The following is a 12,839-nucleotide window of genomic DNA, read 5'->3' on the forward strand; positions in this document are numbered from 1 at the left end:
AAAAATCACAGTGGCCCTTTGCAATCTGTAACAGAACTCACCAATGAAGCAACAGCCAGTCACTTTGGGAAACTGTGGCCTCAGTCCAGCTGTAGTTGTGAGACACTACTAACATGCCACAGCCGATCGTGTTAGACACGGGCACACCCCCCTCCCCCTCCCACTCACACACACTCAATCGCTCAGCAGGGTTCAGGTGGTATGAAGTGGCTCGTGAGCTGCATCAGTTCCCCCCCCCTTCCCACACACAAACAGAATTAGGATTTCACAACTTCAAGCTTTTATATTATATATATTATATATATTATATATTTAAAAAATGAGGTAAGGCATCCTGCCGAGAAAGAACATGCTGGAACCTCCTCCCCACACACCACCGGTTCCTTTCCAGCTAAAACATCAGCCATTATTGCTCCGCCTTTGGAGGAATCCCAGTTGGCTGCCTGGGGGTGAAGAGTACTTTATTGCCGTATGTGGCGGCCCATGGGGCTGAAGTCCTTTGTCCTCCCAGAGTGCAACCCACAGAGGCCACCTCTAGCAAGTAGGGGAGGTGGTGATGGGGCTGTGCAGGTAGGGAAGGCTGCCAGGGGTGGAATGCACTGCCACGGAGACGGGGAAACTGAAGACAAACTGGGACGTCGGGGTGGAGGAGCTCTTGCCCCTCTCTCGGAATGTTGCGGAAGGACTGGCAGCCTCAGCCGCACAGGACGGGGCCAGCACCTGGGATTCAAACTGAAGCAGCTGTCCCATGAAGCTGAAGTTGGGCGAGATGATGCTGCGGCGTTGCTTGACGAACTCGAAGGCCTCCTCAAGCTTCACCTGCTTCTTCATGATCAGGTAGGCCAAGCAGATGGTGGCTGATCGGGAGATACCAGCTTGGCAGTGCACGAGGACCCGGCCGTGACAAAGCTTCACAGAGTCTGGGGAAGCAGAGCAGAGCAGAATCATCAGCACCTGACAGGAGTGGAACAAGAGGGCTGCTGGATCAGATCGAGGTCTATCTGGCCCAGCAATCACATCTGGCTGGCCACCGCAGGAAGCCCATGAGCAGGACAGGAATGTAACAGCACCCTCCCACCCATGCTCCCCAGCAACTGGCTGATGGGGGTTGCCCCTCACTCTGGAGGAATTCTATAGCCTTATCTTCCACAATTTGGTCTGGTCCCCTTTCAAAGCTACCCAGGCTGGCAGCCGTCACATCTTGCAGAAGTGAATGTTTAACTAGGCACTATGGGAAGTAGTACTGCCTTCTTGCCTAGAGTTTCCCACCAATCAGGGAGTGAAATGCCACTGTGCCACAATTCACCAAGCACACAGGAAAAACTCCATAAAATGCTGTTGGCTGCTAAGATCTTCTTAAACTCATTCCATTCCAACTACCAAATAGATTTTAGGCATAGGTGAGAATTTCACTCCTGTTTGCAAATACTCAATTGTGCCAGTTCCCAATTCAAGAAAGCCTGATAAAGAATCTGCAGGATGGAGTCATAGAAATCCAAACTCATTTTAGTCCCTTGTGGATTTCTCCAACATCCCTATGGGTCACAGAACTCACCCCCCTGCGAACAAGCATTTTATATTGCCATAATGGGGAATGTTTAAAGCAAACTGTACTCCTGTTTTGAGGATACACTTAAAACATATCTTTGCAATATGCCTAATGACATCACTGAAACTAGCAGAGACACAGGCAGACAACTGATGCATTAGGCTTCAGCTCCTCAAGCATAAACAAAAGGAGCTGCATATCACTATAAATATAATGCATGAGGCATATAAATTTGCATAACAAAATCACAGAGTTGTAACAATGTTTTGTGCATTGTAGAAGTCTCAGAATGCAGCTTTTTGTTAAACTGCACCCATTTTTTAAATGTGCATATAGATAGATATTGGAGTAAAAGTGTTTCGCTCACATAGGCGTCGTGTGCTCGCGCGCTCTCTCTCTCTCTCTCTCTCTCTCTCTCTCTCTCTCTCTCTCACACACACACACACACACACACACATATCCTTTGATCTAATTACTCTTGATGTCCCTCAGCTGAATGCAGTCATCAAGCAGGCCATTCCAATGGCATCCACACGTTACAAACTGCCCATCCTTGGTGGCTGCTCAGTGAGAGCTTGTTCACGTGTGCACTGAGATCATTCACTTGATGCTGAGAGCCAGGCCATGCTAAACAAGCATGCATGGAATGAGCAAGTAGCTATGCATGGACCACTCACACAGAAGCAACTAAGCACCAGCAGGGCAGGGTGTTACCATGAGGCTTGGAAAAGCGGATCTGTTTCCCCAACCCTTGGAAAAGAGTTCCACGTATTCAAAGCCCAGTTCTTAACTTAACAATAACCTGTCACAGCCCCTGGCCTATCTGCCTTCTCTCCCAGCCTTGGAAGAGTGTTACTCGAGCAGCTGCACTAGGGAGGAAGGCTTCTCTGCATAAATAGCTCAGCTAGGATGCTGCCCCACTGGGGCCAGGTATCGGGAAATGTGCTTCTCAGCATCACTGTCAGGTGTTCGTAGTGCTCCTGTTGTCCCAGGAGGCAGGGAGAGAGAAGATTTTCCCCTGTTCTGCCACTGCAGGAACAGCAAGCCTGGCTGAGGTGGGGAGAAGGTAAACTGGGACAAGCAGGGGGAGCAGCTAAAGAGCTTTTCCACCGCAAATTTTAATCCAAGCTGAGGAAGCACTGCAGAGCCACAATGTTCTCATTGTTCTTGAGATGCATTATGATCTTCCAAAACCTGGGCTCCCAATCCAGAAATTGTGGGATCCAACTATGACCTAATGTCAGGAGGCACAACAGGGGCAGTTTTATCCAATTTTATTGGTGTGTGTGTTGGGGGGGTTGGGCAGAGGTAGTATTGTATGTGCAAACCAATTCCTATCAGCCCACTTAAGGTTTTGGAGGAGAAAAGGACCAGCTGGAAGCAGCAGAAAGAGCCACATGCTTTCTAAAAAAATATAACTGAAGATAGGGAATAGTTTAAAATGTCTTTCTATCTGGTGTGCCAACTCTGAAGACCAATTGCTCTTTCAAACAAGGGCCTGTAAATGTCCAATAGTACATTTAATAATATAACTAATTCAACCTATGTAATTAGATATCTATGGATGATTGCAGTGTGGCCTTCAAGGTGCCATTCTCTGGTCCCAGGGAGGGCATGTCCCAGGGCCAGAAGGTATCAGAGTTTTCTGTCCCTACCTGCCATCGGGGACCCCACATTGCAGGGAGATATGGGGGTCTGAGACCCACTGGCCACACACTGCAGGCTGTGGAGGCCAGAACAGGGACTGTCAGGAAAGGCCTGGAATCCCCCTATATGAACCTGACCAAAAGCCATAACTATGCCAGCCTTGGAGTTGGCACAGCTGCTTGCAACGGAAAGAAAACATTAAAAAGACATGCCAGTTCAAGACCTGCCGAGCTGCCATCCTGGCCCATGTGAGCAAGCAGGGTGTTGGATGCAATGAGCACCCCACTGCAGACCCTCCCCCCTGCCCCAGTCAGCAGCACTTGTCTTTTCAATCTCTCTGCCTGGCCCACCAATGCAGCAAACACACAGATGGGCGTAATGCAGACGGTGGCCACTCAAGGGCCCAAGGGGGGCAGTGGCAGAGCTGCCACGGGGCAAGAGAGCTGTTGGGGCCTTGAAGAAGCCATCCTCAAAAACAAGCAAGCAAAGGAACAGAACAGAACAGAAGGCATGGGATGGAATAATGCAGTGGGACGATCCGTTTTACAGACATCATCCCTGCTCAGGCCTGAGTCAAAGCAGAGGGCCCCCCAGCTGGTCAAGGCCACATTGGGCTGTCTGAGCTAAATAAAATGACACGCAGCACTCGCGCTTACCTATGTACTCAATGGCTTCCATGAACCAGGAGCTGATGTCAGTTTTGTGGTTATCTTCCACTGGAATGCATTTGTACTGAAAGTCTCCCTCAAAGTGGTTTGGGCAGTCTGATGAAACATTGAGCAAGGCCGTGATCCCCAGCGCGTCCAGCATGTCTCTCCTAGCGGCGTGATGTGCACTGCCAAGGAAGAGGAAAGGGAGGATTTCCACTGGGCCACCCTATTCCGGAGAGAAGAAGAGGCAAGAAAAAGGAGTCATTGTATACAGGCAGGAAAAGAAGAGTGCTGGATCAAGAGAAACCTGCTAAGACCAATGGGATAACTGCCATCATCACCTTCCCTGATTCCTCCTATTGCATCACCCTGGTAATTTGCAGTTGTTTAGGCTTGGTGTGTGTGGAATGTCATTCACTGGGAAGGAATCTTACAGAAATCACTTTCCAAAAGTGCTTTTTTTTTTTTTTTAATTTCACTGAGCCACTGGCAGTTTGATTCTTCAGTTGCTGGATGCTGCTGCTCAAATGTTCTTGTAGATTTTAGTGTTTATTCTGCTATGATGTGCGAAAACAAATTCTGCATTATGAGCTCTTATGCAGAAAAGCAGTACATAGGTATTGTCAGTGCAAAAATACATGTTTTTGTGATGGGGCAAAATGTGCATTTTTGGTAGGCAGAGCTACATATGCTGTCCTGCCACAGGGCAACCCACATGCTGTGCCAAGAAAAGCTGAATGCTGCCACTTGAATAAATCGTTTGAGATTTATATCCTGCTGTTTCCTTATAACACACTCAAAGCAGCTTACATCATTCTCCTGCTCTCAATCCCATCCCCAAGACAACAACCCTGTGAGGTAGGTTGGGCTGAGAGTCTGTGCCTGACCCAAAGTCACCCAGTTGGCTCCATGGCTGAGAAGGGACTAGAACCCAGATCGTCTGAGTCCCAGTCCCATGGTCTTAACTATACCAAACTGGCTCTCAATCTTAATGCTCTCGATTAAGTTACATTATCTACTTTTTTATTGGTCATTTTGCTGCTCTGAGGGACAGGCAAGGCACTATCCGAACCCTCCACTCCTGTCATCTTAGGAAATGCTGCCAAGTCCCCTCTGGCTTTTCAGATCGCAGTGGACAGATTGGTATGTTTCCTCACTTCCTAGCTTCTCACCCCCACAACCATAAGGACTAGAAGCAGGTTTCCTCTTCAAAGAAAAACAACGGAAGCAAATTCTCTTAAGGTGGTAAGCTGTACAGCTATGACCAAGCAGAACTTGGTTTGTATTTGCACAAAACTACCTCATTCTGTAACATGTACAGGTCAGGCCTGCAGGCAAATCCTAAGCAGATCTGAAGGGATGACAATTCCCATTCATACTGTGTACATCCAGAACTGACATGGCTTTTGTGAATTGTCCCCATTCACTCTTCCCTGGTGATCTTCTGTTGTGCATACCTTTTGGACAGTCACAATACCATCACGGTTTTCTGATCCTGTTGTGAAATTCAAGTCATTGCCTTGAGTGCGGATATACTTTTAAACCGCATTGCCATGTTCTGTAGACTTAAGATGACGGAGCAAAACTGGGTACATGATAAAATACCACTTGAATTGCATTTAGGGATGCAAGGGCCAGTTGACTTGCTGAGTCATGGTAAGCACACATGCCCCAATCGGGCTTCTGACATATCTGAGAAAAGACACCATGTCACTTGCTAACAAGGAAAAAATGCCAGTGAACTTAGCATCTTTGTTTTTTGTTTTGAGAGAGATGTGCATGCATACAGCAAAGTTGTATGAACTTAGAATTATAATATTCATATGTCAAGATACAAAAATTTGCTTCTGAGACTGTTTTACATCCCTTTGCTGGCCATTGAAAAAACCTGCCCTGTCAAGAAAACGCGTTCCTTTTGAACACTGCAAGTACATGTACAGGACCTATCTCCTCTGTTTCCTTCCATGAAAATGCTACCATTAGATGGGAAGCTACTAGTGAGCAAAAGAACATCACCTGGTTCCAACAAGAAGTGTTCTTCTCAAATGGTAAGTGTGACACTCAGCATGCCAGAGCATCAGTACACGATTGCTTCTACTTTCTGGCCTGGTAGAATAGAAGCACCCCTCCCAAAGCAGTCTACATTTCCATTCTTTGGCCAAGTCCAGGCACAACCGGGATTCAAGGAGTTAGCCCTGTGCATGGAAGCCTTACTGGATTGGGAGCCACATGCCCAGGTCTGCTGCAAGTGCACATCTGCATCACAGTGCGCATCTGGACAACATCAGAGCATGTCATCACTTTCGAAAGAAGTGGGGAAAGGGAGAACTGCAGTCACATAACGTTTCTCTTCCTTTCCAAACTGGGCAAGGCCATTTTCCCATTTCCAAAATGCTCCAGAGGAGAACAAATTACCCAGGGCATTATCCTCAGAAAAAGTCTACTGTTTTACTGAAAGAGCAAACAGGTTGCTTCAGTTCTCATGGGCAAGGACGTTCACCCACTGAACCAGGCTCATACTGGCACATCTTCATCAAAGCCTTTCATTTCTGACAACTGTCAAATGCTGGGAAGCACTAGAAAGCCAACCTGGTCATGTTGCAGTGTCCCACAGGAACTGCAGCTGTGTTCAAGGTGTTCCACACTGGGCGAGGTCAATACAGTTGTAGGAGATGTCATCTTTGCACAAAATTCTGGGTATTCTGAATGAAACCTCTCATAGCCACCTGAAAATCAAAGACATGGCAAGAGGTTACACCTGAATGTAATGTAGCTCATGACAAAACACAATGTGACATACCCTGGACCAGTCAGATGTGGGGAGGGGGAATTTCTTGCAGTGTTTAGCTTCAAAGCTCCTTCCTCCCCCCGCCCGCCCGCCCACCCCACCAACTGACCAGCTCCTTCCTAAAGTCTTCCTTAAAGAACTTTCCTTCTCAACAGCATAGTGGTTCAACAGCACAAAACAGTTCTTTGGGTTGCTAAAATTTATTAGCAACCACTTTCAGTTTTCTTAAATGTAAACAATGTGAGAAAAGTGTATATTACTGCCTTTATATTTTTATGAATAGTCTGAAAAAATCCACATAATATAAAATTGAAATTTTAATGGTATTTTCATTTTCCCCCCTGAAATATTTTGGCATATTTTCTTCCAGGTGTGCCCTTGACCACCCTTGTGTGCACCCAGAACATAACCAACACAATATATTTTAGGTCAAATACTTATGGTGTATTAAGAATTAACACAGAATGCTTTTTTAATCTTTGTTGTTCATAAAATTCAAGTAAAATAAACATGCAAAAGTGGATCACCCACTAGGGGCATCAGAAAAAAAAAATCCAAAGCAAACTATAAGCGTCATTTTCACTGGAAATTCTTCAAAGCTACCTAACCTTTTCCTGGAATGCCCACATCACTAACTGCAACTGTTTCCTCTTTCAAATCTTTCTTCAGGACTGGTGAGATGTGGAGGGTTTCCTAGCAAGTTGAAATTACCTTCTGAGGGGTGACAGAAACAGAATTTGCAACTGAATCTGTCTGGTGGTTGTGTTGCTAGTCAGTAGGTGTTTTGTTGGACTAAACTAAATCATCAAGAAGTATTTATTTATTTATGTTTTGATTTTTATACACTGCCCCACTCCCATAGGCTCTAGGCAATTTACAAGGCATTAAAACCAACAAGAGTTAAAATTTCCACTAAAAAGAGGCATGTATCGATAAAGCTCTATTCTGTTCCTGTGGGTCTGAATCTAGACAACCATCTCCTACCTCTTTGCAACAATATTAGACTTCACAGTGCCAAGCTGATTGTGGAAGCATAATCAAAAATTTGCTACAGCTCCTGTGGTAAATGGTGTGCTCATCTTGTATACAAGCTCCAAACAAAGGATGCAAAGCTTGCAAATCACATGCAAACCCCCACGGATTGCTGGACAAAGTTCAGGCAGAAAGGTGAACAAGAATGCCAGGTTGTCAAGCAGAAATTCCTGGAACTCCAGTGCCTAATGAAAGGTGTTGGGACTCAAATCACCCCCAAAGAAATTATATCCCCTACCTTACCGGATGCATGGGATTTCTTACAGGTATCCAGTGGTTTACAGTACTTTGCATATGCTCAGGTAAAGTCTTTTTTGCATGTCTGAGGGCTAAGCTCTGGCTTTAAAATCAGGTTCCAGGACATACAGGGCAATCCTACACATGCTACACAAGTAAATTTACTCTCAGGTAAATGTGCACAGGATTGCTGCCATAGTCTTGCTGAAACCAATGGGGCAGACCACGATTAGCCAAAATCCCTCTGGAAGCAGCAGGACGAGTTAACTATGTTTAGCTAGATTTGGATATTCAAGAGGAAACACTAAGGTTAATTGCTTGGTGCCAACAATCAAGGCCAATTCAGTTGCCAGCCTTGTGTATGACAGTAGAAAGCCTTCAGTCGTTTAGATGCCAGCATCAACTGTTTATAGACGTTCTTCCAAACCTTGAAGCATTTGTACAAGAAAAGTCATTTAAAGCATATTGATTCCTATCTTCCAGAGTAAAATAGATTTTTCTATCAGTGCCTTTATCCAAGGTTTCTAGAGGCACCATTAATTTTGACCACTTGTCACTGACAAAGCTTTTAACAGAATCACAGCCAAAAGTATACTGACACGAGCAACAAAGTCTAAAAATAAATTGCAGACAACTGTTGAAGAAAATCTACCCACCAGGCAGTTAAAAAGACAACACTCTTTTAGGCACATATAACAGGTATCTGTGTGTCTAAGATTTTGTACAAGCTTAGACAGAAAAAGCCTACAACTCCCATTAAGCCCCAGCTAACAGAGTTGTGAACTCATGGGGGGGGGGGGGCAGCAGAACAGTTCTTTCTGCACTGGTTGCAAGGCATACAGGATGCAGGCTCAGCCAGCATTCATGGGAGTTGTAGGACTTTTCCTGTTTAAACGTGTACCAGATTGAGCCTTTATTTCCATTTCTTTCATTGTGTAACTCTAGGCTTAATTCCCAGAATAAAAATCAATCATTCCACTTATAAAACCTTCCCTAATATTGTTAGAAATTGTAACAAAGTATTTAAAAAAATAAGTTTCATTATTTTACCATGACTTAGGCAGTTGTGCTTTTATACGGAACCCCAATATCGAGCTTATGAAAAGATTAAAGTATTTTTATAGCTCTAAAAAAGAACCAGTGTTTCAAAAATATTTGAAGAACTTTTGACCAATTGATTTTGGCAAATCCGATGCCCAACCCAAAGACCACCCGGAGTCTCCAGTGGTACATTCCAGTTGCAGACTTGGCACTTACATGAAAATGCCAGACAGCTGGAGGGCCAGTTTCTTCACCATCCCCACCACACAATAAAGGAGCAAGTCTGCTGCGGGGTTTTTCTTAAATGGTTAGAATAGAGCATCAAAGAGCAGCTTGCCTCTTCAGCCATATGAAGTGATGCAGTGAATGCTCTCAAGAAACTCCTGATAACCTGCATGTACCAGATGTAACCTTTTGGGTTTGCTTTGCAGCCACTGAGGATAATTCAGATGGCATCATTGGCTGGTGAGCAAGCCAAAAGAACGTAGCTGCTTGTCCTTCGAGAACCACCAGAGCAGTGAGCTTCAATACATTTTCTGGGAAGCCTCAGATGTTTATTGATCGCAAGTGAATTTGCGATTAATCCCAAGCTTGCTAGCCCATCTTTGTCCAGAACAAAGAAGAAAAAGCAGCATGAAGCGAGTCACAACATACACAACATGGAGAGGGACCACAGAAGTTTGAATAGCCTTCAGCATCTCCAGTTAAAATGCTAGGAAGCAAGACCGGGAGAGACCCTGCAGAGCCACTGCCAGTCAAGAGACAATAGGGGACTAGATGGACCGAGGGCTGACTCAATAAAGTCGGGTTAGGTAAATGGGAGGCCAAATCCAGTTTCCCAAAGCCTGCTCTCTGGATCCCCAGCAAAGTTCTGCTCCCCACCACACTGTCTTCTTATTAATATAATAATGTACCTTATTACAAAGCCTCTCCTCCTATGGACAGCTGCTCACTCACATTGTTTACACAATCTAGGGCCTACTGAGTGGCTGAGATGCATCCAAGCAGGTGACTCTGACAGGGCCTCAGAAACACAGAACAGAAGGAAGCCAGCAGCCCTGTTGACTACTCTCTTGCTTTAATGTGCCCACCTGTGGCCCACATTCAAGGTGAGCGACTGATCAAGATGAGAAAGCCATTTTCATCTGTTAAGAGTCATTCAAAAGAAACAAACCCTGAATATTTAATCGAATGCAGCTCCTTGTCAACCACCTGGAAGGCCAAGGGAAGCAGAGCTAAGTCTTGCAAGCCTGTTTTTAAAAGGTGGTGGGGTGCGGGGAGACGTCCTCTTTTGGCCCAGGATGTTTTCTTTTGGGATGTTCAGAACATGAACCCACACATTGTTGGTTGTATAAAGAATTTGTCTGTGCAAAGCAATTTCAATGGAGCACGTGCATAGACCCCCCCCCCACTCCCACTGGGCTTTGGCATTAGGGCTATAAATGGGATTTAAGGCAGCTTCCCCTCCCTGCCCTCCCTTCACCTATTCGGCTTTCAGGATGCATTCCTCAACCATGGGAGGGAAGAGGCTGTCCATGGAACAATAAAGCAGGATCCCCCACCCTCTTCCCTTCCTTCCTTCTACCCACCCACCAACTCACCCACCCACCAACTCACCCAGGGCTTGTGTGGTTCAAAAGGTCACCAGCAGCCTACACGGGCAGCATGTGCGCAGTTGCTCCCCCATCCCCCGCTGACAGGTCAGATGAGCAGGAAACAACCTCTAGATATAATGCAACCCCGTCCATGCTCCGTCCCAGCAAATCCAAAGGACCCCCCCACCCCCCCAATCTCTGACTAGCACGGTTACTGAGAAGGATGCGGGAAGGCTGAGCAAAGAGGAGAAAGGAACGAGCCGATCTCGCTTCTTCGGGAAAGGAGTTCGCTCGCCCACCCCCAGCGAATGTAAGCAAGGTACCAAACGTATGTCCCCCTTGCACTGAAAGGCTCCATACATTCATTACAGGTGCAACGAGCGATTTAGCACCTAAGCAAGCCCCGGGAGGAAAAAAAGCAGCAGGCAACAGTTCACGACCACGAACTGCGGAGGCAGCGACCTTCGCCGCAGAGTGCGCGGCTCTACAAACAGTTCCGAAGAAAAATAGACCCTGTCCAAAGATCCGTCTCCGTGATCTCCCCACGTAGGGAACGAATCACCGATCAGATCAGAGGCAAGGCGTGGGGGCACCTTCGCCACCAGTCGTGAGTCACAGTTAGATAGCCCGAGAGACAGGTGCGCAGTGCCCACGCCAGCCAGGAGCTCAGACAGCGAGGCATGCTCAGAGATACTCTCGTTGTACTGCTCCACGGTGCAACCGATTCTGCGGTAGGAGAGCTAGTGGTCCAGAGTTGAGCCCCGTGGCCACAACAGCCCCCCTACAAGCGCGCTTAAGCCCTTCGGTTTCGAAGAGCTTACAGGCTTTTAACTCGGTTGGAAGGTTTATCCGATGAGGGCTTAACCCCGGGTTGACCCAGCTGTCACCCGGGGGGCTCAGACACAGGCAGGCTGCATCTCCGCGCCGAGACAGGCGCCGCCGCAGGCCCCCCCTCACTCCCGCTCACCTTTCAGCAGGCGGATGTCGGTGTGCTCCGTGTCCCTGCGAAGCGCCCGCACCACCAGCGAGACGGTGCTGTCCTCTCGCAGAGACTCGGCCCGCAGGCTCCGCTCGTCGTACACGACCACGGCCGAGTAGAGCCCCGAGCGGAGGCGGGCGCGCACCTCGTCCTCGGCGGGCAGGATCTGCTCCAGGCTGACGGCGCCTTTGGCGCGGCGCCGGACGATGGTGTTGCAGCGCACGTTGAGCGCGCCGCGGATGTAGCCGGCGCTGTGCGCCAAGAAGGGCCTGCAATCCAGGAGGAGGCACTTTCCCGCGGGCGGAGGAGCCGCGCTGCCCTGGCCGTGGCCGCCGCTCTCGCCCCGGTGCAAGAGGTGCTGGAGCACGCTGCAGTCCATCTCCTGCAGCTCCACCATGGCCGCCGGGCCCGAGCAGCCTCCCTGCTCCTTCTCCTCTTCCTCCTGACCCAGCGAGGGCCACGGCCTCAGCGCGTCGTGCCCGCGTTTCCGCGCAGCACCGGCCGCTCCGCTAAGAGTATGAAAAATGGCATCGCCGCTCCTACTGCCGCCGCTTTTGGTGGCGGCGGCTGCGGCGGCAACAGCGGGGCAGCCGGCGCGATCTCCACAGCGCGTGGGAGGGCCCCTTTTGCTCCCTCGCCCCGCCCCCCACATCCGGCCCTCTCCCCAGCCTTCCCCTTTTCCCCTCCCCGCGGCACCGGGCCTCATCCTTGCGTCCCTTCCTTCTCCCGGAGTGAATGAAATGCGGCGAGGGACGGCGACGTCACCGTGGAGCCAATGTAAACGACGCCGCTGCGCTGCTGCTCACGTTCATTCATAAAAAAGGCAAGACGGCGAGCGGCGCCAGCTCGTGAGGGGACGGGGACGACGGGAGCTGCAGGCGATCTTTCTCTGCCGCTCGGCGGGACCCGCTGTCGCCGTTTCTGCTGCTGCTCGAAGCAGTGGTCCTCAGCCCCGCGTTCTGGGCAACTGTGAGAAAACGGCTCCCGTGTGCTTTGCACGGGAAGAACTGCTAGGCAGTTGAGGGGCGCCGAGCGGTTGCTGCCGCAACAAGCCCTCCGGGCTGACTTCGCGTCTCATGCACCGCTTTCTAAATACATTTGCCTCATTCACCACCATTCCCTTACTCTTGTTTTTCAAACTGAAAGGCAAAAAAGTGCAGGCTATGGCAATTACCGTAACAGCTGTTATCTCTAACCTTTGGGTGCTAACACAGGCTTTATTGGAATAATGATCCAATTAACTTACCTAGTAAAACCTTTCACCTTATTCAAACCTTAGAAAACAGAACTGATTCTCTTTGTGGATTGTACTCCAACAGTT

General features: G+C 48.3%; 1 protein-coding gene across 1 annotated transcript; it reads right to left on the bottom strand.

The window, feature by feature from the left end:
• Positions 1-263: 263 nt before the first annotated feature.
• Positions 264-12,126, bottom strand: DUSP4 (dual specificity phosphatase 4). The gene is made up of 4 exons (XM_044418937.1): positions 11,507-12,126; positions 6,436-6,572; positions 3,853-4,072; positions 264-920 (listed from the first exon to the last, which is right to left on the bottom strand). The coding sequence occupies exons 1-4, from the start codon at positions 11,913-11,915 to the stop codon at positions 535-537; spliced, it is 1,152 nt and encodes a 383-aa protein (XP_044274872.1). The 5' UTR covers positions 11,916-12,126; the 3' UTR covers positions 264-534.
• Positions 12,127-12,839: the final 713 nt, after the last annotated feature.

This window comes from Varanus komodoensis, unplaced genomic scaffold (genome assembly GCF_004798865.1).
Source record: "Varanus komodoensis strain SLA01 unplaced genomic scaffold, ASM479886v1 scaffold94, whole genome shotgun sequence".
NCBI lineage: Eukaryota > Metazoa > Chordata > Lepidosauria > Squamata > Varanidae > Varanus > Varanus komodoensis.

Coding starts and splice junctions, on each gene's coding strand:
- DUSP4 (XM_044418937.1), bottom strand. CDS start 11,915: ATGGTGGAGCTGCAGGAGATGGACTGCAGCGTGCTCCAGCACCTCTTG. Junction 4,073..6,435: donor GGACACTGCAACATGACCAG/GTTGGCTTTCTA, acceptor TCTCCGGAATAG/GGTGGCCCAGTGGAAATCCT. Junction 921..3,852: donor GGAAGCCATTGAGTACATAG/GTAAGCGCGAGT, acceptor CTGCTTCCCCAG/ACTCTGTGAAGCTTTGTCAC.